At 49.5% G+C, this 26,625-nt stretch overlaps 1 protein-coding gene across 3 annotated transcripts in view; it reads left to right on the top strand.

Moving 5' to 3' along the window:
- Nucleotides 1–26,625, top strand: part of NARS2 (asparaginyl-tRNA synthetase 2, mitochondrial) — an 83,204-nt gene that overhangs the window by 10,327 nt on the left and 46,252 nt on the right. For all 3 annotated transcript variants that reach the window (XM_063951315.1, XM_063951311.1, XM_063951312.1), the window contains exons 2-5: nucleotides 6,464–6,680; nucleotides 7,319–7,428; nucleotides 8,612–8,732; nucleotides 13,570–13,710. In XM_063951315.1, coding sequence (XP_063807385.1) covers nucleotides 6,531–6,680; nucleotides 7,319–7,428; nucleotides 8,612–8,732; nucleotides 13,570–13,710 — 522 coding nt within the window. In that variant the 5' untranslated portion in view covers nucleotides 6,464–6,530. The remainder of the gene's footprint in view (nucleotides 1–6,463; nucleotides 6,681–7,318; nucleotides 7,429–8,611; nucleotides 8,733–13,569; nucleotides 13,711–26,625) is intronic.

Raw genomic sequence — 26,625 nt, forward strand, 5'->3', positions numbered from 1 at the left:
TTGCCATGGGCAACTTTTCCACTGGCTCACTTCTCCACTCTTTTCACTGCTTCATGAATTGACCCCTATGTCGGCGTATTGAGCACGTCGGTATAATGAATGTCGGTATTTCTTTTTCATCCACTAGGGGTCACTGGAGTTCTCTTGGGATATGGACGGCTTCCACAGGAACAGGGCACTGAATATTCAAATTCAGTAACACTCCTCCCCTCCATACTCCCAGAGTACCTCAGTGTTTTTTCTGTGCTCGTCGGAGCAACAGGGCTGGTGTGGGGGCTCCCACACTTAGTGAATATTTTATTTTTATTTTTACAACTTAAGACACATCCCTTCCCAGTTTCTACTTAAAACATGGGTCCGGGATGGTGCCGCTGCACGGAGCAGCGCATGGCGTGTCGGTCCTCACAGAGAGCACCCTCACAGCCACACGCAGCTCACTCACTGACTGCTGCAAGAGCTGGACGGAGCTTACAGATAGAAGCCCCGTCGCAGCCCTCCCTACAGGAGACTAGGTATGCTGGGGGGACGGGGCGGTCAGCGCACGCTGCCGCCCCGCTGTGTGGGGTCCGTGTTGTAACCGACTCCCGCACCCGCCGCTAATCCCGGCCGCCCGCCCCAGCCGCTCCGTCCGGGGCTCAGCGCCCGCCGCAGCACAGCCCCGCCGCCAAGAGCCGCTCCACGCCGCTCCGGCCCGCCGCACTCCGTGCACACCCGCCGGCCACACTTCCATCACGGCCGCTCTACTTATAGCGCGCTCCCCGCCTCCCTGCACTTACTCCGGACAGGTCCGGCTCCCCGGCTACCGCTCCCCGCTGAGACACAGCGCTACACGGAGCACAGGGGGAGGGGGGAGAGGTCTGCACACAGGCAGCGCAGCTGCAAGGAGGGAAAAGCATAGGCTGCATGGCTGCCTGCCATATTACATAATACTATGCTGCATGGGGTATAATATGCTGCATGGGGTATATTTTGCTGCATGGGTTATATTAATAGGCTGTTAAGCCTATATTAAAGGCAATGTCAGGTACAGGTTATAAAGTCATGTATTGTAACCTGCCCTGTGATTCTAACTGTAAGCATGGAATGTGGGCCTTTTTAACATGTTTCCTGTGTCTTCCTATGATTCCAGAACGTTCCTGTACTACATCTCTACTCCACCGGAGGCGCAGGGGTGTAATGGGGAATTTCCTATCAGGTTTCATATAGTATTGGCCACGTGCACTGCACTGCGGCCATATATATATATATATATATATATATATTACACACCTTAGTAACAATTTTACTGAGTCGTGGAAGTGTCTGTCTTTGTATATTGTAATGTCTGTCAATGTATCTACCACACTCCGGCCGGTTCCATCCCCGGACCCTCCATGGTCTATGTTAGCACATGTAATGGCTGGGTTGCAATCAGAGGCCGCCGCTCGACACGAGCGGGAAGCAGCAAGATCTGAGCCTCGGGTAAGACCGCCAGAACTACCGGAGGGCTCTTAGCCTTTGCAAAGGTCCTAGTCCCCTTTGGGAAGAAGGGATAAATTTCATTTGTTTTATGATTTACCAGTTTCTGCTATGTTGCATTCTGACGATTCTATGCCAGACCTCACTGCGCAAGCTGAGGGTGAGGAGAGCGAATTAGACCAACAGTCAGATAGTGAAGATTTTGACAGCCCGGGCATTGATAATCTCATCAGGCCAGTGCGTCCGTCTCTGCAGTTTACAGAGACTAAGGAGCCGCTGCCATATGATGAGGTCGTATTTACTAAACGACAGAGCAATGGGTTTTCCTGTTTCGGAATCTCTTGATATGATGTTAGTAGAAACGAAGAAGAATCCGGATAAATGGTTCTATACCTCGCCGATTTAAGTCCAGTTACCCGTTTCCAGAGTCAGTAACATGGGTGAATCCGCAATTGGAGGATTCGTCTGTGTCAAAACTTATGAAGACCCTTCAGGCCGTAATATAGGATGCTAAAGTCCATGTATATAGCAGCAGGAACCTTGCTTAGACCTGGTTTGGTTGGCATTTGGGTAACTAACGCGCTACATGACGATCACCTTATACTTCTCGCTGATCACATCTGTGAAGCCGCTGAGTATCTATGTACAGCTTCTACTGACGTCTGTCAGCTCACTTCTCTCTTTTCATCGTCGCTAGTTACAGCACGACGAGCACTCTGGCTGCGTTCTTGGCAAGCGGAGTAAGAAGTCAAGAGAGTTTCCCTTACGGTGGCGAGAAGTGGTTTGGTCCTGATCTGGAAGAATGTATTTCTACGGCCACGGGAGGAAAGTCTGTTTTCCTACCATTGCCTCCAACGGTACCTAGAAGGAAATACTCGACCCCGGCGTTCAAATCCTCTAGACCTCAGCCCTTTCGAGGCCGTGGTAGAGGAACAGCCATGCTTGGTAGACGAGGTCGAGGACGTGGTTTCCTACAAACCAACACCAGTTGTCAGGACGCTGAGGTCACCGACAAGCCAGTGGCATGACGACTCCCAGCCGTCTCGGATCTCCATTGGTGGGAGCACGCCTTCAGATCCACAGATGGGTGGATCCGCAATTTAGTGTTAAAAGATTACAAAATAGATTTAGACTGTCTCCCGCCACTGCGGTTTTTCAAGACAGGACTGCCTCTGTCGGACAACAAGAGGGAGGTTCGGCAAATTGCCATTCAGTCCCTGCTGGATTCAGCAGTTTGCTTCCGGTCCCTGTACACCAACAAGGTCAGGGTTATTATTCCAGTCTGGTTGTGGTACCAAAGCCGGATGGCTCCGTCACGCACATATTGAACTTAGAGGATCTCAATCAGTACGGCAGAACTATTACCAGTTTCAGCCTCTACCGTTTGCCCTCTCGTCAGCGCCTCGGGTATTCACCAAAGTGTGGTCTGTGTTGATAGCTCATCTCAGATCTCTGGGAGTGATACTAGTTCCGTACTTGGACGATCTGCTCATCAAAGCTCCGTCTCAACAGATGCTTCTCCAACATGCGTTGCTAACGTACAATGTACTAGTTCAGCACGGTTGGATTGTCGACTTCAAGAAATCACATCTAATTCCGTCTCAACGACTTCAATTCCTAGGTATGATTCTCAAGGCGGTAAATCAAAGAATTTACCTACCAGAACAGAAAGTACCACGCACAGTCTCGGTACATTTGTGCATTCGCCTCTTAGCCACAATGGTGATGGCTTTCGAAGCGCTTCAGTTCGGAAGATTTCACTCACGTCCTTTTCAACTGGATGTGCTCGCACAGTGGTCGAGCCAAGTACACAATCGAACCGCAGGGAAACGGTTCGGCGCCTGGAATTGGATAATTCTAACGACAGACGCGAGTCTCAGAGGTTGGGGAGCTGTAGTTCAAAATTGTCAGCTCCAGGGTCTCTGGGCGGATCACGAAGGATTGCTGTCTATAAATGTTCTGGAACTCCGGCCAATTTACAATGCGCTACGACAAGCAGTGCACATGCTTCGGTCTCAGACTGTCCAGGTGCAGTCAGACAACGCGACGGCAGTCGCATGCATCAACACAAGGAGGAGCGAGAAGCCGCATGGCAATGCGGGCAGTAGCTCGAATCCACAATTGGGCCGACCATCACCAAGTGATATTGTCGGCAGTGTTCATTCCGGGAGTGGACACCTGGGAGGCGGATTATCTCAGCCGTCGGGATTTTCATCCAGGAGAATGGGCATTAAATCCAGAAGTGTTTCACATGTTGGTCCGGAGGTGGGGTTATCCTCCAGTGGACCTGATGGCATCTCGCCACAATCATCAAACGCCCCAGTATGTGTCCAGAACGCGACATCCAAAGGCAATGGTGGTGGATGCTCTCACAATCGCGTGACCGTACAGCCTCGTGTATCTGTTTCCACCGTTTCCGCTGCTCCCTCTGTTGTTAAAACGGATCAAAAGAGAGTCCACCACAGTCATACTAGTGGCGCCTCATGGGCCTCGGAGAGCTTGGTTCTCGTATCTCCGCGGACTACTCGCAGACGATCCTTGGCCGCTCCCACTACGTCCGGACCTGTTACAACAGTTCCTGTTCCTTTACCCCGTTTTAGCGCGGCTGCGGTTGACGGGGTGGCTGTTGAGACCGCCCTTTTAAGGAAAAAGGGCATTCCAGAATCGGTTATACCAACCATGTTACGAGCTAGGAAGCCGGTTACGGCCGCTCATTATTACAGAATTTGGCGTGCCTATGTAGGTTGGTGTGAAGCTCAGAAGTCTCCGACATCATCTTTCAAGTTATCCCGTCTTTTGTTATTTCTACAGACGGGGTTAGATGGCGGACTGCGTTTATCTCCACTAAAAGTGCAGGTATCTGCTTTGTCTATTTACTTTCAAAGACGATTGGCTCTATTGCCGTCGGTACACACTTTTCTGCAAGGTGTACTCAGAGTACAGCCTCCATTCATTCCACCTACAGCGCCATGGGACTTGAATCTGGTTTTAGACTTCTTACAGTCTTCATATTTTGAACACTTACAACAAGTGGATATTAAGTTTCTCACTTGGAAAACCATTTTTCTACTGGCCTTAGCTTCGGCAAGGCGTGTTTCAGATTTGGGTGCCTTGTCATGCAAGCCGCCGTATTTGGTGTTTCATGATGACAGAGCGGAACTTCGGACGAATCCCGATTTCTTACCAAAGGTAGTGTCATCTTTTCACATCAATCAACCAATAGTAGTTCCTGTGTTAACGGGACATTCTGGAACTCTGGATGTGGTACGCGCATTCCGCGTTTATGTATCCCGAACGTCTACAGTTCGTAAGACGGACACGTTGTTTGTTCTCTATGATGCTGCCAAGATGGGTTGGCCAGCTTCTAAGCAGACCTTATCCAGATGGATAAAACTGACCATACGTCAGGCTTACCTTCAGGCTAGGTTACAGCCGCCTACATCAGTAACAGCTCATTCCACACGTTCTGTGGGAACTTCATGGGCAGCTGGTCGGGGAGCTTCTACGACGCAGCTTTGCCGGGCGGCTACATGGTCTTCAGTGCACACGTTTGTGCGCTTTTACAAGTTTGATACTTTTGCGGCATCAGCATCTAGCTTTGGCCGCCTAGTGTTACAGGTGCCAAACAGCTCTCCCGCCCACGGGGGAAGCTTTGGTACGTCCCAAGAGTACTCCAGTGACCCCTAGTGGATGAAAAAGAAAATAGGATTTTGGTACTTACCAGGTAAATCCTTTTCTTTGAATCCATAGGGGGCACTGGACGCCCACCCAGAGCAGTTTTACCTGGTTGTGGTAAGTTCAGTGGATCTTATGGTAACACATTCTCACCGACTGGTTCAAAGTTTCAAGTTCTATCGGTTATGGTGTCAACTGTTTCGTTGTCAGTTACGTTATGCGTCAACTTTATGGTTGTCCGTTATGTTATAGGTAATTCTCCATTGTCAACCTCTCTATCGCTCCTGTTCGGCTTAGTAAAAAACACTGAGGTACTCTGGGAGTATGGAGGGGAGGAGTGTTACTGAATTTGAATATTTAGTACCCTGTTCCTGCGGAAGCCGTCCATATCCCAAGAGTACTCCAGTGCCCCCTATGGATTCAAAGAAAAGGATTTACCTGGTAAGTACCAAAATCCTATTATTGACCGTGTCTGTATTTTGACTGTCTGTCAATTGCTGTCGGAACTGTGTTTCTGTCGGTAAATCAACTACTACCCCACTATATAGCATAGAGCCTTGTGCATCACGTACCTATTTCCTTATAGAGTATACGCCTGTGAGCAGGGCCCTAATACCTCAGTGTCTGTCTGTTGTTTTTACTCAGTCTTGTTTGATTACCGTTTGTTACTAATTGTAAAGAGCAACAGTATATGCTGGCTCTATAAATGTAACTGTAAATAAATAAGAACAAAATAAATATATAAATGTTACTATATTATGCACCCCCTCCAACCATCCTTCTCTAGCACTGTCCCACCCACGGCCTGCAGTATGATACTGTGGAGAAAGGTACGGAGGGAGCACTCTCACCGGCTGGGGAAGCGATGTACACGTCCCCTTTGTGGCATAAAATGGCACACCCCATTTTCATGTACGCTCTGAAGGCTTGGGCACAAAGACCCGATCCCTGCGCTCTGCAGCCAGAACTACTGTTTCTAGCGTCGTCCTGTGCTTTTCAGCCATGTATTGATGTCATCAGGAGTTTAGCTCAGCTGTGCTCTATAGATTGGAGCCAGATGTATAGCGGGAGCAGCGTTGTGTCACATCTGCGGATAATAACACGAAGACGACTGAAAAGTACAAAAGGAAACTAGAAGGTATTTAGTAAAAGTCGCAAGTGTGCGTGTCAGTGGCAGATAGAAACCCCATTTCTGGTTTATCCATCATTAGTAGTGTACGTGGGGCTGTGTGCAGCTCTTACTGCCCTCTCCTGCCTGAAATGTGCTTGTTACACAGTGATAAGACGCATTACAGTAGAGGTTTCTCATGGATTTTATTCTTGATTACAGAGGCTGCAAGCGTCGGTGACCTGTGACCCTGAGCCATCCATACAGCAGTCCCTGTCCTGCATGAGCCATGTATGCACCGAGGAAGCTGGCTGCCGCTTTACTGGGCCTATGTCCTTGGCGTCACTGCCACCGTAGGCGCCTGGCGGTAGCTGCCGGGATAAGTGTGCGTGAAGCGCTTGGGAAAGTGGACGGAGACACAAAAAACATCAAAGTTCAGGTATCTTCTCGTTCTCCCTTTATTCATTTACTTTTCTTTTTTTTTTTTTAACACAAACTGTTTTGCAAAAAAAACATAGATGTCAAAAATGTAGCTTCCTAACCGGCAGACCCACTGCAGCCTCTCTGGGGGAACAGGGTATGAATTCTCACAGTGGGCCTAATTCAGACCTGATCGAAGCAGCAAATTTGTTAACAGATGGGCAAAACCATGTGCAGTGCAGGGGCGGGCAGATGTAACATGTGCAGAGAGAGTTAGATGTGGGTGGGGTGTGTTCAAACTGAAATCTAAATTGCAGTGTAAAACTAAAGCAGACAGTATTTACCCTGCGCAGAAACAATATAACCCACCCAAATCTAACTCTCTCTGCACATGTTACATCTGCCCCACCTGCAGTGCACATGGTTTTGCCCAATTGCTTAAAAATTTGCTGCTACGATCAGTTCTGAATTAGGCCCAGTGTTCTGTTGTTGTGTCATTGGGGTAGAGTTATCAAATCTTGGAGAGAGATCAGCTGCTGTCTTTTTCTTCTTGCACAGCCTGTAACGTGACCGTTAGAATCTGATTGGATGTTATTTTATCTCTCTCTCTCTTATTTATAGATATTTCCCTGTATTTTGTGCCGTCTCTTCCCATAGGGATGGGTCCGCTCCGTCCGGGCGCAGAAGGAAGTGTTATTCCTCCACGTGAATGACGGATCTTCCCTGGAAAGCCTCCAGATTGTGGCTGAGCCCAGTCTTAGAAACCGGTCAGTAACAGAAATATCCCAGAATCTGGCGACATGATGCTGCGCACACAATTAATCTCTGTTTAGTGGATTAGGTGCGGATGATGCGTGTCAGTTTCTACATGGACGTAGCATGCTGTACGTCCGAGGCTGCGCGGTTTACACACTTCGGTTCCAGGGCAGTTCAGAATAAGCTCACTTGTATCTAGTTGTACAATCACCTCATTAGGTTCCTCATTTATCTGTCTCCGAAATTGTTGCTCGGTCCTCAGGTGCCTAAAATATGGCAACCACAAGATGTCTGAACATTGGTCATGTGACAGACGCCAACCTCCAGTGCTTGAGGCACTGTACCCACGCTAAGGGGTAGCTTTTGGGACATCTCCGTGCTCCAGTGTGAATCTTATGCTTCTGTTACTTCCTTTTTCTCCATTTTAAAGTTTTAATGACATTGTCGTTGTTCTTTGTTACCTGTTCCATCCGATGCGGCTCAGTTCGAAGAATAAGTGAGTGTCCTGCAGGATAGGGATATTGGGACATATGTACTAAGCTTTGGAGAGAGATAAAGTACCAATAAATCTGTTTGCAACTGTCATGTTACAGGCTGTGTTTGAAAAACGTCAGGAGCTGATTGGTTGGAAGTTTATCTCTCTCAGGTTTATCATTCTCCAAGGCTTAGTACATCTGTCCCATAGAAGCTTAATATATTTAAAACGTCTGACAGGGGGCCCTGTATGCCGGGGCCGGGGGTCCCCCACTTCATAAAGCGTAAAAGATTTTACCCAAGTAAAGAAATCCCAGTTTTTATAATGTGGAATAGGAAACGACGTCATCTGCCATACACCGATTTTATCTGATACTACACATAAAGCAGTGCGGAACAGGCTGCGTTTTCACTAACACACACACATGCACGCCCTCACGCACACACACGCATGCACGCCCTCACGCACACACACACATGCACGCCCTCACGCACACACACACGCATGCACGCCCTCACGCACACACACACGCATGCACGCCCTCACGCACATGCACGCCCTCACGCACACACACGCATGCACGCCCTCACACGCACGCCTGCCCGCCCTCACACACACGCACGCCCTCACACACGCACACCCACACAGACGCACGCACGCCCTCACACACCACACTGTTACCGCACTGATACTAATGAGCCTGTTCCGTCTCCCCGCAGCGCTATCAGCTTTGGGAGTTCGGTGGAAGTGCACGGGACGCTGGTGAATAGCGCCGGTAAGAAGCAGAAGGTGGAGCTGAGAGCTGATGAGATTCGGGTGATTGGAGAATGTGACACAACAGTAAGTATGTAGGGTACCATTCCAGTGATGTGTGAGCACATTATCCTGTGCCCAGAGGTACTCTCAGCGCAGAGCTCCGGCATTACCCAGGCTCCTGTCTCTCGCTGCAGAGGATATACACAGGTGATAGGTGGCACCAGGGTGTATATGAGACCAGTACACAGAGGTACTCTCAGTGCAGAGCTCCGGCATTACCCAGGCTCCTGTCTCTCGCTGCAGAGGATATACACAGGTGATAGGTGGGCACTAGGGTGTATATGAGACCAGTACACAGAGGTACTCTCAGCGCAGAGCTCCGGCATTACCCAGGCTCCTGTCTCTCGCTGCAGAGGATATACACAGGTGATAGGTGGCACTAGGGTGTATATGAGACCAGTACACAGAGGTACTCTCAGCGCAGAGCTCCGGCATTACCCAGGCTCCTGTCTCTCGCTGCAGAGGATATACACAGGTGATAGGTGGCACTAGGGTGTATATGAGACCAGTACACAGAGGTACTCTCAGCGCAGAGCTCCGGCATTACCCAGGCTCCTGTCTCTCGCTGCAGAGGATATACACAGGTGATAGGTGGCACTAGGGTGTATATGAGAACAGTACACAGAGGTACTCTCAACGCAGAGCTCCGGCATTACCCAGGCTCCTGTCTCTCGCTGCAGAGGATATACACAGGTGATAGGTGGCACTAGGGTGTATATGAGACCAGTACACAGAGGTACTCTCAGTGCAGAGCTCCGGCATTACCCAGGCTCCTGTCTCTCGCTGCAGAGGATATACACAGGTGATAGGTGGCACTAGGGTGTATATGAGAACAGTACACAGAGGTACTCTCAACGCAGAGCTCCGGCATTACCCAGGCTCCTGTCTCTCGCTGCAGAGGATATACACAGGTGATAGGTGGGCACTAGGGTGTATATGAGAACAGTACACAGAGGTACTCTCAGCGCAGAGCTCCGGCATTACCCAGGCTCCTGTCTCTCGCTGCAGAGGATATACACAGGTGATAGGCTATTGTTGCCACTGGTCAGTGATTTGTGTGTATGTGTAGCATGTGAGAGGCGGGGTGATTTGTGTGTATGTGTAGCATGTGAGAGGCTGGGTGATGTGTGTGTACGTACAACATGTGAGAGGCGGGGTGATGTGTGTGTACGTACAACATGTGAGGCGGGGTGATGTGTGTGTACGTGTAACATGTGAGAGGCGGGGTGATGTGTGTGTACGTGTAACATGTGAGAGGCGGGGTGGTGTGCGTGTATGTGTACCATGGTAGAGGCAAGGTGATGTGTGTGTGTGTGTGTGTACGTGTAACATGTGAGAGGCGGGGTGATGTGTGTGTACGTGTAACATGTGAGAGGTGGGGTGATGTGTGTGTACGTGTAACATGTGAGAGGCGGGGTGATGTGTGTGTACGTGTAACATGTGAGAGGCGGGGTGATGTGTGTGTACGTGTAACATGTGAGAGGCGGGGTGATGTGTGTACGTGTAACATGTGAGAGGCGGGGTGATGCGTGTGTATGTGTAACATGTGTGAGGCGGGGTGATGTATGTGTAACATGTGAGAGGCGGGGTGATGTGTGTGTACGTGTAACATGTGAGAGGCGGTGTGATGTGTGTGTACGTGTAACATGTGAGAGGCGGGGTGATGTGTGTGTACGTGTAATATGTGAGAGGCGGGGTGATGTGTGTGTACGTGTAACGTGAGAGGCGGGGTGGTGTGTGTGTGTGTACGTGCAACGTGAGAGGCGGGGTGATGTGTGTGTACGTGTAACATGTGAGAGGCGGGGTGATGTGTGTGTACGTGTAACATGTGAGAGGCGGGGTGATGTGCGTGTATGTGTACCATGGTAGAGGCAAGGTGATGTGTGTGTGTGTGTGTACGTGTAACATGAGAGAGGCGGGGTGATGTGTGTGTACGTGTAACATGTGAGAGGTAAGGGGATGTGTGTGTACGTGTAACATGTGAGAGGCGGGGTGATGTGTGTGTACGTGTAACATGTGAGAGGCGGGGTGATGTGTGTGTGTGTGTACGTGTAACATGTGAGAGGCGGGGTGATGTGTGTGTACGTGTAACATGTGAGAGGCGGGGTGATGTGTGTACGTGTAACGTGAGAGGCGGAGTGATGTGTGTGTACGTGTAACATGTGAGAGGTGGGGTGATGTGTGTGTGTGTACGTGTAACATGTGAGAGGCGGGGTGATGTGTGTACGTGTAACATGTGAGAGGCGGGGTGATGTGTGTGTACGTGTAACATGTGAGAGGCGGGGTGGTGTGTGTGTGTACGTGTAACATGTGAGAGGCAAGGTGATGCGTGTGTATGTGTAACATGTGTGAGGCGGGGTGATGTATGTATAACGTGTGAGGCGGGGTGATGTATGTGTAACATGTGAGAGGCGGGGTGGTGTGTGTGTGTACGTGTAACATGGTAGAGGCAAGGTGATGTGTGTGTGTGTGTACGTGTAACATGTGAGAGGCGTGGTGATGTGTGTGTACGTGTAACATGTGAGAGGTGGGGTGAGGTGTGTTTGTACGGATAACATGTGAGAGGCGGGGTGATGTGTGTGTGTGTGTGTGTAACATGTGAGAGCCGGGGTGATGCGTGTACGTGTAACATGTGAGAGGCGGGGTGATGTGTGTGTACGTGTAACATGTGAGAGGCGGGGTGATGTGTGTCTGTGTGTAACATGTGAGAGGCGGGGTGATGTGTGTGGACGTGTAATGTGAGAGGCGGGGTGATGTGTGTGTACGTGTAACATGTGAGAGGCGGGGTGATGTGTGTGTACGTGTAACATGTGAGAGGCGGGGTGGTGTGCGTGTATGTGTACCATGGTAGAGGCAAGGTGATGTGTGTGTGTGTGTGTGTGTACGTACGTACGTACGTACGTACGTACGTACGTGTAACATGTGAGAGGCGGGGTGATGTGTGTGTACGTGTAACATGTGAGAGGTGGGGTGATGTGTGTGTACGTGTAACATGTGAGAGGCGGGGTGATGTGTGTGTACGTGTAACATGTGAGAGGCGGGGTGATGTGTGTGTACGTGTAACATGTGAGAGGCGGGGTGATGTGTGTACGTGTAACATGTGAGAGGCAGGGTGATGTGTGTGTACGTGTAACATGTGAGAGGCGGGGTGATGTGTGTGTACGTGTAACATGTGAGAGGCGGGGTGATGTGTGTGTACGTGTAACATGTGAGAGGCGGGGTGATGTGTGTACGTGTAACATGTGAGAGGCGGGGTGATGTGTGTGTACGTGTAACATGTGAGAGGCGGGGTGATGTGTGTACGTGTAACATGTGAGAGGCGGGGTGATGTGTGTGTACGTGTAACATGTGAGAGGCGGGGTGATGTGTGTGTACGTGTAACATGTGAGAGGCGGGGTGATGTGTGTGTACTTGTAACATGTGAGAGGCGGGGTGGTGTGTGTGTATGTGTAACATGGTAGAGGCAAGGTGATGTGTGTGTGTGTGTGTACGTGTAACATGTGAGAGGCGTGGTGATGTGTGTGTGTGTGTACGTGTAACATGTGAGAGGTGGGGTGATGTGTGTTTGTACGGATAACATGTGAGAGGCGGGGTGATGTGTGTGTGTGTGTAACATGTGAGAGCCGGGGTGATGCGTGTACGTGTAACATGTGAGAGGCGGGGTGATGTGTGTGTACGTGTAACATGTGAGAGGCGGGGTGATGTGTGTCTGTGTGTAACATGTGAGAGGCGTGGTGATGTGTGTGGACGTGTAACATGTGATAGGCGGGGTGATGTGTGTGTGTGTGTACGTGTAACATGTGAGAGGCGGGGTGATGTGTGTGGACGTGTAACGTAAGAGACGGGGTGATGTGTGTGGACGTGTAACATGTGATAGGCGGGGTGATGTGTGTGTGTGTACGTGTAACATGTGAGAGGTGGGGTGATGTGTGTGGACGTGTAACGTGAGAGGCGTGGTGATGTGTGTGGACGTGTAACGTGAGAGGCGGGGTGATGTGTGTGGACGTGTAACGTGAGAGGCGGGGTGATGTGTGTGGACGTGTAACATGTGATAGGCGGGGTGATGTGTGTGTGTACGTGTAACATGTGATAGGCGGGGTGATGTGTGTGTGTGTATACGTGTAACATGGTAGAGGCGGGGTGATATGTGTGTACGTGTAACATGTGAGAGGCGGGGTATGCTGCATGCTCAGGGCACCTATATAGTGCAGTGACTGATCCTTCTGCTGTCCCTATAGCTGGATCACGCTGGACACCTTACTGTAACAGTACCTAACATGGGCTCACACACATCATGGGGCCCTAGGCAACATACTGGTTAGGGCCCCTTCTCTTTACCCCCTAACCTCTTACTGTCCTAAAGACCCCTGCAAAAATGGCTTTGCGTAATCTGGGCCCTATGCAGGAGCCTAGATTGTCTAATAGATGATTCCAACAAATCCTAAAGTGTAGTAAAAATAAACATCACTTCCCTTCCACCAGGGCTCCCATGATGGGTGTAGGGTCCCACTTCGCACTCCTTCCTCCTCTTCCTCGCTCTGCGGTTTGGCACAGCCTGAGCCGGTGCCTCTCCCATGAGATCTTCCTGTTGGCATCAGGCGGAGCAGGAAGAGGAGAGAAGGGAGGGGGTCAGGGCTCTTACATTCCGCAGTGCGTCCACGGCACAGTTATAGAATGAGGGGGCATGGTGACGGCTTCTTTATATCTATAAACTCCGTCCAGAGCTATTTAGTGTGGTGGAGTATCCTTTAGGATTCTAATTCCATCTGGAGATGTCTGTGTCAGGAATTCTGTCCATGAGAGGAGTCCGGGTCTGGTGTCTGTTACCTGTAATACCTTCAGGTGTCTCTCTCTTCTGCAGGACTTTCCCTTTAAGATAAAGGAGCACCACCCCCCAGAATACCTCCGCCAGTTCCCCCACCTCCGCTGCAGGACAAACACCTTTGGCTCCTTACTCAGAATCCGCAGTGAAGCCACAGCCGCCATCCAGGATTATTTCAGGGTATGTAGGACCTGTTACTGCTCAGTCTGTGTAATACATATTGTGGGGCTGGGTTGGGACCAATAACTTTGCACCTGGGCAGAACCCTGTTGCAGTGCAGGTGGGGCAGAGTTATACCCATTTCACACCAAAATCCCCAGTTCCAACCCGGGTCAGACCCTGTTCACACACTGCATCTCACGGGTGCTGTTCTGCTGGTGCTTGGAGATGACATCGTCTCCAAACCCCGGGGATTCGGCACTTCCTGTGCTGTAAACCCGTTCACACTGACCTTTAACCTGTGTCTTTCGCGGGACCAACCATGCTCACTTTCCGGGTTTAGTTTCCCGGGTCACTGGATCAGGTTATTTTTAGGGGACCCTTTTGCGCAGTGATGCGACCCTTTCACGCAGTTGTGCGACTCTGGTTAACACGCCATTATCCCGGTTAATTCGGCGGTGTGAAAGGGGGTATTAGAGGTGGGAAGGGCGTGTCCTTGCTGGACTACATTTCAGTGTAATCAAAAAGCTGCTAGCAGTTGTGAGCTACATGCAAAAGCAGCTAGTATTTATCCTTCTTGCAAAACAATAAATGTATTTGCCCCCCCTTGCAGTGCAACATGGCTTGTCTCTCGTGCAAAATGCTGTGCTCCCAACTCTGCATCAGCCGCCATGTGTTTGTCAGGTCTTGTTTGTTGTTGATTTATTGTTTTTCCTTTTATAAGTTTAATGTAGTCTTTGTGCAAACTGCCCTTTTTTCAGTTGAACCACAATATATAGTTAATGGGGCATGCTGGGACATGTAGTTTGAGTGACGCCAGTTGTCTGCTTCTAAGAGTGATCAGAATATTCCACTTTCTCATACGTCCTAGCGGATGCTGGGGTCCACTTCATGACCATGGGGTAAAGACGGTTCCGCAGAAGCCATAGGCACTCTTAAGACTTTTCAATGGGTGTGAACTGGCTCCTCCCTCTATGCCCCTCCGCAAGACCTCAGTTTTAGAAATGTGCCCAGGCAGACTGGATGCACTCTAGGGGAGCTCTACTGAGTTTCTCTGAAAAGACTAATGTTAGGTCTTTTATTTTCAGGGAGATCTGCTAACAACAGACTCCCTGCTTCGTGGGACTGAGGGGGCAAAAGCAGTACCAACTTCCTCAGAGTTTCATGGCTCTGCTTCTGGCTGACAGGACACCATTAGCTCCTGAAGGGTACTGAACGCTAGCTGTGCCTAGATGCTCACTCCCACAGCACGCCATCACCCCCCTCGCAGAGCCAGAAGACAGGTGAGTAGAAGAAGACAGATCTTCTATCAAGTAAAGTGACAGCTGAGGTACAGCGCGGCTGGCGGGAGCGCAGCACGCCATTGCTGCCCACACACACAGGCACTGCAAGGCGCGGGGGGAGGGGGGGGGGGGTCGCGCCCTGGCAGCAAAAACACCTCTATAAACTGGCAAAAAGCCCTACCCCCGCCAGTATAAATATTGTGAACATTTTTTGAGGTAAAAACGCGCCATTGTGTGGGTGGAGCTTCTTCCTCAGGCAGCCAGCACACTGCTCAGCGCCATTTTCTCTCTCCTCAGGCTGCAGAGACATCGCTGGTCCTCCTTCACTTCTGACTACAAGTAGGATGCAAAACAGGGGGGGGCCCAAGCGAATTTGGTGCTTTACAAGTGTGTTTTACTGTGTAAAAGGCGCTGCATGTCAGTGGGCAGTCTGTGTTCACAGGCATTAGATACTGGCGCTGGGGTTGTGAACTGGCTGCTCCTAAACTGTGTCCCTCTGACAGATTTTACTGTGGGTCTGTCCCCTGTAAGTCCCAGTGTGTCTGTGAGTGTGTTGTACACGTGTGAGGCATGTCTGAGGCAGGGAGTTCTTCCCCGGAGGAAACCATTTTAGGGACACAGAAGTGTAATGTGGTGGCGCTGCCGACACACCAAGAGCCTCCATGGGTGAAAGAAATACGTGATAGTGTGAATCATATCAATAGGAGATTAGATGTCTGAATCTCATGCTGAGTGCTGGAGAAAATCTGTGGAGGATGTGATTTTTCAGGGTTCTGTTCTTCCATCCGCAGGCGACCCCTCTGGGTCACATAAGAGACCATTTGCGAATATTGTGAATACTGATACCGACACGGACACTGATTCTTGTGTCGAGGATAGTGACTCCAGAGAAATAGATCATAAATTGGCAAAAAAATTACAATATATGATTGTAGCTATAAGGGAACTTCTGGAAGTCACGGAAGCCACTCCTGTACCTCAGGAGAAGGCTTATTTCTAAAGAAAAGAAATCCTAGGTCACTTTCCCTCCTTCCCACGAGCTGAATACTCTCTTTGAAGAGATGTGGGTAAATTCCAAAAAGAAACTTCGTATTCCCAAGAGAATTCAGATAGCTTACCCTTTCCCGGTGGAGGACAGGAAACAATGGGAGTCACCCCCTGTGTTGAAACAGTGCACTGTCCAGGTTGACGAAGAAGGTAATTCTCCCTGCACCTGGCACGGCTTCACTAAAAGAACCAGCAGACCGAAAGATGGAAACTACATTGAAATCCATTTATGTTGCCAATGGTACGCTGCTCAGGCCCACAATTGCTTGCACGTGGGTGAGTCGCGCTATTGAAAAATGGTCAGAAAGCGTGTCATCAGAAATTGACACGATTGATAAAGATGTGATACTCCTTAAGTTAGGGAATATCAAAGACGCTGCCGCATACATGCTAGAAGTGATGAAAGATATTGGACTCTTGAGTTCACAAGCCGCTACCATGGCAGTATCGGCTCGGTGGGCGTTGTGGATTCGTCAGTAAAACGCGGATGCAGACTTCAAAAGAAATATGGAGGCTCTCCCATATAAAGGTGAGGCCTTATTTGGCGATGGACTGGATGCGTTCGTCTCGGCGGCTACCGCAGGTAAGTCGACATTTTTGCCCTCTGCGCCTGCACCGGCAAAAAAGACACATCACCCGCACATGCAGTCCTTTCGGCCCAATAAATACAAAAAAGCGAGAGGTTCCCCCTTCTTTGCAGGAAGGGGAAAGGGAAAGAAGTCCACAGTGGCTTCAGGTTCCCAGGAGCAGAAGTCTACCCCTACTTCTGCCAAATCTTCAGCATGACGCTGGGGCTCCCTTGCGGGAGGCCGCTCGGGTGGGGGCACGTCTCAAACTGTTCAGCCAAGGTTGGATTCTGTATGACCCGGATCCCTGGGTGTTGCAAATAGTGTCCCAGGGATACAAGCTGGAGTTTCAAGACGTTCCCCCATGCCGATTTTCAAATCGACCTTGCCAGCTTCTCTTCCGGAAAGGGAAGCAGTAACAGCGGCAATCCAAAAATTATGTCAGGATCAGGTCATAGTCCTGATACCTTTGTCACAACAAGGGGAGGGGTTTTATTCAAGCCTCTTTGTAGTTCCGAAGCCGGACGGCTCGGTCAGACCGATCCTAAACCTAAAAAATCTGAATATCTCTACTTGAAATGATTCAAGTCCAAAATGGAATCACTGAGGGCAGTGATTTCCAGTCTGGAGGAGGGGGACTACATGGTGTCTGTAGACATAAAGGATGCTTACCTGCATGTTCCCATTTATCCTCCTCACCAGGCTTATCTGAGATTCGCGGTTCAGGATTGCCATTACCAATTCCAGATGTTACCTTTCGGTCTCTCCACGGCGCTGAGGGTATTCACCAAGCTGATGGCGGAGATGATGGTTCTCCTGCGTCAAAAAGGAGTCAATATAATTCCTTATCTAGACAATCTCCTGATTAAGGCGAGATCCAGGGAGCAGTTGTTACAAAACATCACTCTCTCCCTGTCAATACTCCAACAACATGGTTGAATCATAAATTATCCAAAGTCACAGTTGGAACAGACGACAAGATTGTCTTTTCTCGGGATGATTCTGGACACAAAAGTTCAGAGAGTATTTCTTCCGGTGGAAAAGGCTCTGGAAATCCAGAAAATGGTAAAACAGATATTGAAACCATCCAGTGTGTCGATCCATCAGTGCATTCGGTTGTTGGGGAAGATGGTGGCGGCCTACGAGGCCATACAGTTTGGCAGGTTCCATGCCAGAGTATTCCAGTGGGACCTGTTGGACAAGTGGTCCGGATCCCACCTACACATGCACCGGAAGATAATCCTGTCGTCAAAAGCCAGGATTTCGCTCCTGTGGTGGCTACACAGTTCTCACCTACTAGAGGGACGCAGGTTCGGGATTCAGGACTGGGTCCTGGTAACCACGGATGCAAGTCTCCGAGGCTGGGGAGCTGTTACTCAGGGGGAAAGCTTCCAAGGAAAATGGTCAAGTCAGGAAGCCTGCCTTCACATAAACGTGCTGGAATTGAGAGCCATTTACAACGGCCTTCAACAAGCGGTACATCTTCTTCAAGATCATCCCGTGCAGATCCAGTCGGACAATGTAATAGCAGTCGCGTACATAAACAGGCAGGGCGGAACGAAAAGCACAGCGGCAATGGCAGAGGTGATGAAGATCCTCCTCTGGGCAGAAAGACATGTAAAGGCTCTGTCGGCAATTTTCATTCCGGGAGTAGACAACTGGGAAGCAGACTTCCTCCGCAGACACGATCTCCATCCAGGAGAGTGGGGCCTCCACCAAGAAGTTTTCGCAGAGGTGACAAGTCTTTGGGGAGTTCCTCAAGTAGACATGATGGCATCTCGTCTCAACAAGAAGCTTCAGAAATATTGTTCCAGGTCGAGAGACCCTCAAGCAATTGCAGTGGATGCGCTAGTGACCCAGTGGGTATTCCGGTCAGTGTATGTCTTCCCTCCACTTCCGCTGATCCCAAAAGTTCTCAGGATCATAAGAAGAACAAGGGTTCGAGCAATCTTCATTGCCCCAGACTGGCCAAGGAGGGCTTGGTACCCAGATCTTCAGGAGTTGCTCATAGAAGATCCTCGGCCTCTTCCTCTTCGCGAGGACCTGCTGCAGCAGTGGCCGTGCGTGTATCAAGACTTACCGCGGCTACGTTTGACGGCATGGCTATTGAGCACCGGATCCTAGCCCGAGAGGGTATTCCCAAGGAAGTCATCCCCACCCTTATTCAGGCCAGGAAAGGAGTAACGTTGAAACATTACCACCGTATTTGGAGAAAATATGTGTCTTGGTGTGAATCCAAGAAGGCTCCTACGGAAGAGTTTCAGTTGGGACATTTTCTCCATTTTCTGCAGGCTGGTGTGGAGGCGGGCCTCCGATTGGGGTCAGTCAAGGTCCAGATTTCGGCCTTGTCAGTGTTCTTCCAAAAACAATTGGCCTCTTTTCCAGAGGTTCAGACCTTCGTGAAAGGGGTTCTGCACATCCAGCCTCCATTTGTGCCTCCAGTGGCACCATGGGACCTTAATGTGGTGTAACAGTTCCTTCAATCGGATTGGTTTGAGCCTCTACAAGAGATAGAGTTGAAGTTTCTCACTTGGAAAGTGGTGATGCTTTTGGCATTGGCATCCGCACGGCGGGTGTCTGAATTGGGGACCTTGTCTCACAAGAGCCCTTACCTGATCTTCCATGAAGATAGGGCAGAGTTGAGAACTCGTCAACATTTTCTTCCAAAGGTGGTTTCATCTTTCCACATAAACCAACCTATTGTGGTACCAGTAGTTACTGACACGTTCACTGAGTCAAAGTCTCTAGATGTGATTAGGGCTTTGAAGATTTATGTCGCTAGAACAGCTTGAATACGGAAAACAGAGTCTTTGTTTGTCCTGCATGCTCCCAACAAGATTGGGTGTCCTGCTTCCAAGCAGACTATTGCGCGTTGGATCAGAGGTACGATTCAGCACGCTCATACTATGGCTGGATTGCCGTTACCGACGTCGGTGAAGGCCCATTCCACTAAGAAGGTGGGCTCATCCTGGGCGGCTACCCGGGGAGTCTCGGCATTACAACTTTGCCGAGCAGCTACTTGGTCGGGGTCAAACACATTTGCAAAATTCTACAAGTTTGACACCTTGGCCGATGAAGACCTCAAGTTCGGTCAATCGGTGCTGCAGGGTCATCCGCACTCTCCCGCCCGTACTGGAGCTTTGGTATAAACCCCATGGTCATGAAGTGGACCCCAGCATCCTCTAGGACGTATGAGAAAACAGGATTTTGATACCTACCGGTAAATCCTTTTCTCCTAGTCCGTAGAGGATGCTGGGCACCCAAACCAGTGCGTACTTTACCTGCAGTTTTTGTTATTAGAGTAAAGCTGGGTACACACTGGCAGATATATCTGCAGTTCAATCAATCTGCAGATATATCTGCAGATGGTGGTTGTTCATACACACAGAAAGATGCGCCAATTAATCTTAAAGATATATCTGCTGTTAAATCTATCTGCAGCTATATACGCAGATGGGGATTGTTCATACACACTGAAAGATGCACTAATATATCTGCAGATATATTGGTCATCTGCTGTGTTGCACAGCAGATGCAATATATCTGTGAAAGACGTCTTTCACAGACATATTGCTTGTACACACCTGCAGATCAGCAAAAGATATATTGGACAACCAACTGATTGGCCAATATATCTGCCAGTGTGTACCCAGCATAACACAAGTTGTGTTATATTAGTTTCAGCATGTTGCTGTAATTGGTTCATGCCTGTTGGCGTGTGTTCTGTTGAATGCCATGTTGTGCGGCATGGTTGAGGTGTGAGCTGGTATATATCTCACCACTAGTATTAAAGTAAATCCTTTCCTCGAAATGTCCGTCTCCCTGGGCACAGTTCCTATAACTGAGGTCTGGAGGAGGGGCATAGAGGGAGGAACCAGTTCACACCCATTGAAAAGTCTTAAGAGTGCCCATGGCTCCTGCGGAACCGTCTATACCCCATGGTCATGAAGTGGACCCCAGCATCCTCTACGGACTAGGAGAAAAGGATTTACCGGTAGGTATCAAAATCCTGTTTTTAGGATCGCATATCCTGACTTGTGGGGTGTGTCCTATGGAGAAACCTGATGGAACGTGGAAGCCGGCTGCAGCTCACAGCTTTTTACACCCCTTGATCTCATTACCAGACATCATCCAGCCTGTATTACCTCTTATTACCACATGGTGGCAGACTTTACCTACAACTTAAGGCACTTCTCAGTTCTCCTTGTCTGCCCAACAAGTAGACTTTTTTTCTTTTTTTTTTTACATTTATTAACCGTTTCTTATATAGCGCAACAAATTCCGCTGCGCTTTCCAATTGGAAACAACAGTGATAGAACAAAACTGGGTAATACCAAATAGACATAGTTGGAGGGCCTCATACAATCTAATCATTTCATGTTTTCATTAATGATTAATTGCTTACTCATTTAGTTGACTTACTGTGACTGTACGGGATCAGTATGAGTTCCCGGCGCACAGGATCCTGGCGTTCAAAATTCCGACGCCAGGATCCTGCTGATTATGGGTGAGTAAGGGGCGTCCGCGGTGTCTCTGCGTTCAGCACCCCACCTGTCAGGATCCTGGCGCAGGGATGGTGCACTCATTCTGGATGCTGGTGTCCATTCAGAATAGTGTCGAGGTTCCAGCGTCTGGATTCTGACTGTCGGGAACCTGACTGCTTCCCGTCTGTACAGTAGGATTTCAGAGAACAGAGATTCTTTATATAATGTCTAATATTAACAACCTGATTTCTCTATCGTCCTAAGTGGATGCTGGGGTTCCTGAAAGGACCATGGGGAATAGCGGCTCCGCAGGAGACAGGGCACAAAAGTAAAGCTTTTACAGGTCAGGTGGTGTGTACTGGCTCCTCCCCCCATGACCCTCCTCCAGACTCCAGTTAGATTTTTGTGCCCGGCCGAGAAGGGTGCAATTCTAGGTGGCTCTCATAAAGAGCTGCTTAGAGAGTTTAGCTTAGGTTTTTTATTTTACAGTGATTCCTGCTGGCAACAGGATCACTGCAACGAGGGACAGAGGGGAGAAGAAGTGAACTCACCTGCGTGCAGGATGGATTGGCTTCTTGGCTACTGGACATGAAGCTCCAGAGGGACGATCACAGGTACAGCCTGGATGGTCACCGGAGCCACGCCGCCGGCCCCCTCACAGATGCTGAAGCAAGAAGAGGTCCAGAATCGGCGGCTGAAGACTCCTGCAGTCTTCTTAAGGTAGAGCACAGCACTGCAGCTGTGCGCCATTTTCCTCTCAGCACACTTCACACGGCAGTCACTGAGGGTGCAGGGCGCTGGGGGGGGGGCGCCCTGGGAGGCAAATGAAAACCTTTAAAAAGGCTAAAAATACCTCACATATAGCCCCAGAGGCTATATGGAGATATTTACCCCTGCCTAAATGTACTAAATAGCGGGAGACGAGCCCGCCGAAAAAGGGGCGGGGCCTATCTCCTCAGCACACGGCGCCATTTTCTGTCACAGCTCCGCTGGTCAGGAAGGCTCCCAGGTCTCTCCCCTGCACTGCACTACAGAAACAGGGTATAACAGAGAGGGGGGGCAAAATAAATGGCAATATATTAATATAAAAGCAGCTATAAGGGAGCACTTAATCATAAGGCTATCCCTGTCATATATAGCGCTTTTTGGTGTGTGCTGGCAGACTCTCCCTCTGTCTCCCCAAAGGGCTAGTGGGTCCTGTCTTCGTATAGAGCATTCCCTGTGTGTCTGCTGTGTGTCGGTACGTGTGTGTCGACATGTATGAGGACGTTATTGGTGTGGAGGCGGAGCAATTGCCAAATATGAGGATGTCACCTCCTAGGGGGTCGACACCAGAATGGATGCCTTTATTTGTGGAATTACGGGATAGCGTCAACTCGCTTAAGCAGTCGTTTGCCGACATGAGGCGGCCGGACACTCAATTAGTGCCTGTCCAGGCGCCTCAAACACCGTCAGGGGCTGTAAAACGCCCCTTGCCTCAGTCGGTCGACACAGACCCAGACACAGGCACTGATTCCGGTGGTGAAGGTGACGAATAAACCGTATTTTCCAGTAGGGCCACACGTTATATGATTTTGGCAATAAAGGAGATGTTACATTTAGCTGATACTACAGGTACCACTAAACAGGGTATTATGTGGGGTGTGAAAAAACTACCAGTAGTTTTTACCGAATCAGAAGAATTAAATGACGTGTGTGATGAAGCGTGGGGTGCCCCGATAAAAAACTGCTAATTTCAAAGAAGTTATTGGCTTTATACCCTTTCCCGCCAGAGGTTAGGGAGCGCTGGGAAACACCTCCTAGGGTGGACAAAGCGCTAACACGCTTATCAAAACAAGTGGCGTTACCCTCTCCTGAGACGGCCGCACTTAAAGATCCATCAGATAGGAGGATGGAAAATATCCAAAAAGGTATATACACACATGCAGGTGTTATACTACGACCAGCTATTGCGACTGCCTGGATGTGCAGTGCTGGGGTAGTTTGGTCAGAGTCCCTGATCGAAAATATTGATACCCTGGACAGGGACAATATTTTACTGTCGTTAGAACAAATAAAGGATGCATTTCTTTATATGCGTGATGCACAGAGAGATATCTGCACACTGGCATCACGGGTAAGTGCTATGTCCATTTCGGCCAGAAGAGCTTTATGGACACGACAGTGGACAGGCGATGCGTAGAGGAGTTAGTTGGGGTCGGTCTATCGGATTTGGTGGCCACGGCTACGGCCGGGAAATCCACCTTTCTACCTCAAGTCACTCCCCAACAGAAAAAGGCACCGACTTTTCAACCGCAGCCCTTTCGTTCCTTTAAAAATAAGAGAGCAAAGGGCTATTCATATCTGCCACGAGGCAGAGGACGAGGGAAGAGACAGCAACAGGCAGCTCCTTCCCAGGAACAGAAGCCCTCCCCGGCTTCTACAAAAGCCTCAGCATGACGCTGGGGCTTCGCAAGCGGACTCGGGGGCGGTAGGCGGTCGTCTCAAGAATTACAGCGCGCAGTGGGCTCACTCGCAGGTAAATCCCTGGATCCTGCAGATAATATCTCAGGGGTACAGGTTGAAATTAGAGACAGAGCCACCTCGCCGTTTCCTGAAGTCTGCTTTACCAACGTCCCCCTCAGAAAGGGAGACGGTTTTGGAAGCCATTCACAAGCTGTATTCCCAGCAGGTGATAGTCAAGGTACCTCTTCTACAACAAGGGAAGGGGTATTATTCCACTCTTTTTGTGGTACCGAAGCCGGATGGCTCGGTAAGGCCTATTCTAAATCTGAAGTCCTTGAACCTGTACATAAAGAAGTTCAAGTTCAAGATGGAGTCACTCAGAGCAGTGATAGCGAACCTGGAAGAAGGGGACTTTATGGTATCCTTGGACATCAAGGATGCGTATCTCCACGTTCCAATTACCCCTCACACCAGGGGTACCTCAGGTTCGTTGTACAAAACTGTCACTATCAGTTTCAGACGCTGCCGTTTGGTTTGTCCACGGCACCTCGGGTCTTTACAAAGGTAATGGCCGAGATAATATTTCTTCTTCGAAGAAAAGGCGTATTAATTATCCCATACTTGGACGATCTCCTAATAAGGGCAAGGTCCAGAGAACAGCTAGAGATGGGTTTAGCACTATCTCAAGAGGTGCTAAAGCAGCACGGATGGATTCTGAATATTCCAAAATCCCAATTAATGCCGACAACTCGTCTGCTGTTCCTGGGGATGATTCTGGACACAGTTCAGAAAAAGGTTTTTCTTCCCGAAGAAAAAGCCAAGGAGTTATCTGACCTGGTCAGGAACCTCCTAAAACCAGGAAAGGTGTCTGTACATCAATGCACAAGAGTCCTGGGAAAAAATGGTAGCTTCTTACGAAGCAATCTCTTTCGGCAGATTCCATGCAAAGGGATCTGTTGGACAAATGGTCAGGGTCGCATCTTCAGATGCACCTGCGAATAACCCTGTCGCCGAGGACAAGGGTATCCCTTCTGTGGTGGTTGCAGGAGGCTCATCTATTGGAGGGCCGCAGATTCGGCATGCAGGATTGGATCCTGGTGACCACGGATGCCAGCCTGAGAGGCTGGGGAGCAGTCACACAGGGAAGAAATTTCCAGGGAGTGTGGTCGAGCCTGAAAAAGTCTCTTCACATAAGCATTCTGGAACTAAGAGCAATCTACAATGCTCTAAGCCAGGCGGAACCTCTGCTTCAAGGAAGACCGGTGTTGATCCAGTCGGACAACATCACGGCAGTCGCCCATGTAAACAGACAGGGCGGCACAAGAAGCAGGAGGGCAATGGCAGAAGCTGCCAGGATCCTTCGCTGGGCGGAGAATCACGTGATAGCACTGTCAGCAGTATTCATCCCGGGCGTGGACAACTGGGAAGCAGACTTCCTCAGCAGACACGACCTTCACCCGGGAGAGTGGGGACTTCATCCAGAAGTTTTCCACATGCTATTAAACCGTTGGGTAAAACCAATGGTGGACATGATGGCGTCTCGCCTCAACAAAACACTGGACAGGTATTGCGCCAGGTCAAGAGATCCGCAGGCAATAGCTGTGGACGCGCTGGTAACACCTTGGGTGTACCAGTCGGTATATGTGTTTCCTCCTCTGCCTCTCATACCAAAGGTATTGAGGATTATACGGCAAAGAGGAGTAAGACTAGTGGCTCCGGATTGGCCAAGAAGGACTTGGTACCCGGAACTTCAAGAGATGGTCACGGACGATCCGTGGCCTCTACTTCTGAGAAGGGACCTGATTCAGCAGGGTCCTTGTCTTTTTCAAGACTTACCGCGGCTGCGTTTGACGGCATGGCGTTTGAATGCCAGATCCTAAAAGGAAAAGGCATTCCAGAAGAAGTCATTCCTACCTTGATAAAGGCAAGGAAGGAAGTCACCGCGAAGCATTATCGCCGTATTTGGCGAAAATATGTTGCGTGGTGCGAGCAGCGGAGTGCTCCGATGGAGGAATTTCAACTGGGTCGTTTTCCTACATTTCCTGCAATCAGGATTGTCTATGGGTCTCAAATTGGGATCTATTAAGGTTCAAATTTCGGCCCTATCAATATTCTTCCAAAAAGAATTGGCCTCAGTCCCTGAGGTCCAGATTTTTATCAAAGGAGTACTGCATATACAGCCTCCTGTGGTGCCTAAGGTGGCACCGTGGGATCTAAATGTAGTTTTAGATTTCCTCAAATCCAATTGGTTTGAACCACTAAAGAATGTGGATTTGAAATATCTCACATGGAAAGTGACTATGTTACTGGCCCTGGCTTCGGCCGGGAGAGTATCTGAACTGGCGGCTTTGTTTTATAAAAGCCCTTATTTAATTTTCCATTCGACATAGGGCAGAGCTGCGGACGCGTCCGCATTTTCTCCCTAAGGTGGTATCAGCGTTTCACCTGAACCAGCCTATTGTAGTGCCTGCGGCTACAGACGACTTGAAGGACTCCAAGTTGTTGGGCGTTGTCAGAGCCTTAAAAATATACATTTAAAGGACGGCTGGAGTCAGAAAATCTGATTCGCTGTTTATACTGTATGCACCCAACAAGTTGGGTGCACCTGCTTCTAAGCAGTCGATTGCTCGTTGGATTTGTAACAAAATTCAACTTGTACATTCTGTGGCAGGCCTGCCACAGCCTAAATCTGTTAAGGCCCATTCCGCAAGGAAGGTGGGCTCATCTTGGGCGGCTGCCCGAGGGGTCTCGGCATTACAACTCTGCCGAGCAGCTACGTGGTCAGGGGAGAACACGTTTGTAAATTTTTACAAATTTGATACCCTGGCAAAGGAGGACCTGGAGTTCTCTCATTCGGTGCTGCAGAGTCATCCGCACTCTCCCGCCCGTTTGGGAGCTTTGGTATAATCCCCATGGTCCTTTCAGGAACCCCAGCATCCACTTAGGACGATAGAGAAAATAAGAATTTACTTACCGATAATTCTATTTCTCGGAGTCCGTAGTGGATGCTGGGCGCCCATCCCAAGTGCGGATTATCTGCAATACTTGTACATAGTTATTGTTAACTAATTCGGGTTATTGTTTAGGAAGCCATCTTTCAGAGGCTCCTCT

The sequence above is a fragment of the Pseudophryne corroboree genome, chromosome 2 (assembly GCF_028390025.1).
Source record: "Pseudophryne corroboree isolate aPseCor3 chromosome 2, aPseCor3.hap2, whole genome shotgun sequence".
Lineage (NCBI taxonomy): Eukaryota > Metazoa > Chordata > Amphibia > Anura > Myobatrachidae > Pseudophryne > Pseudophryne corroboree.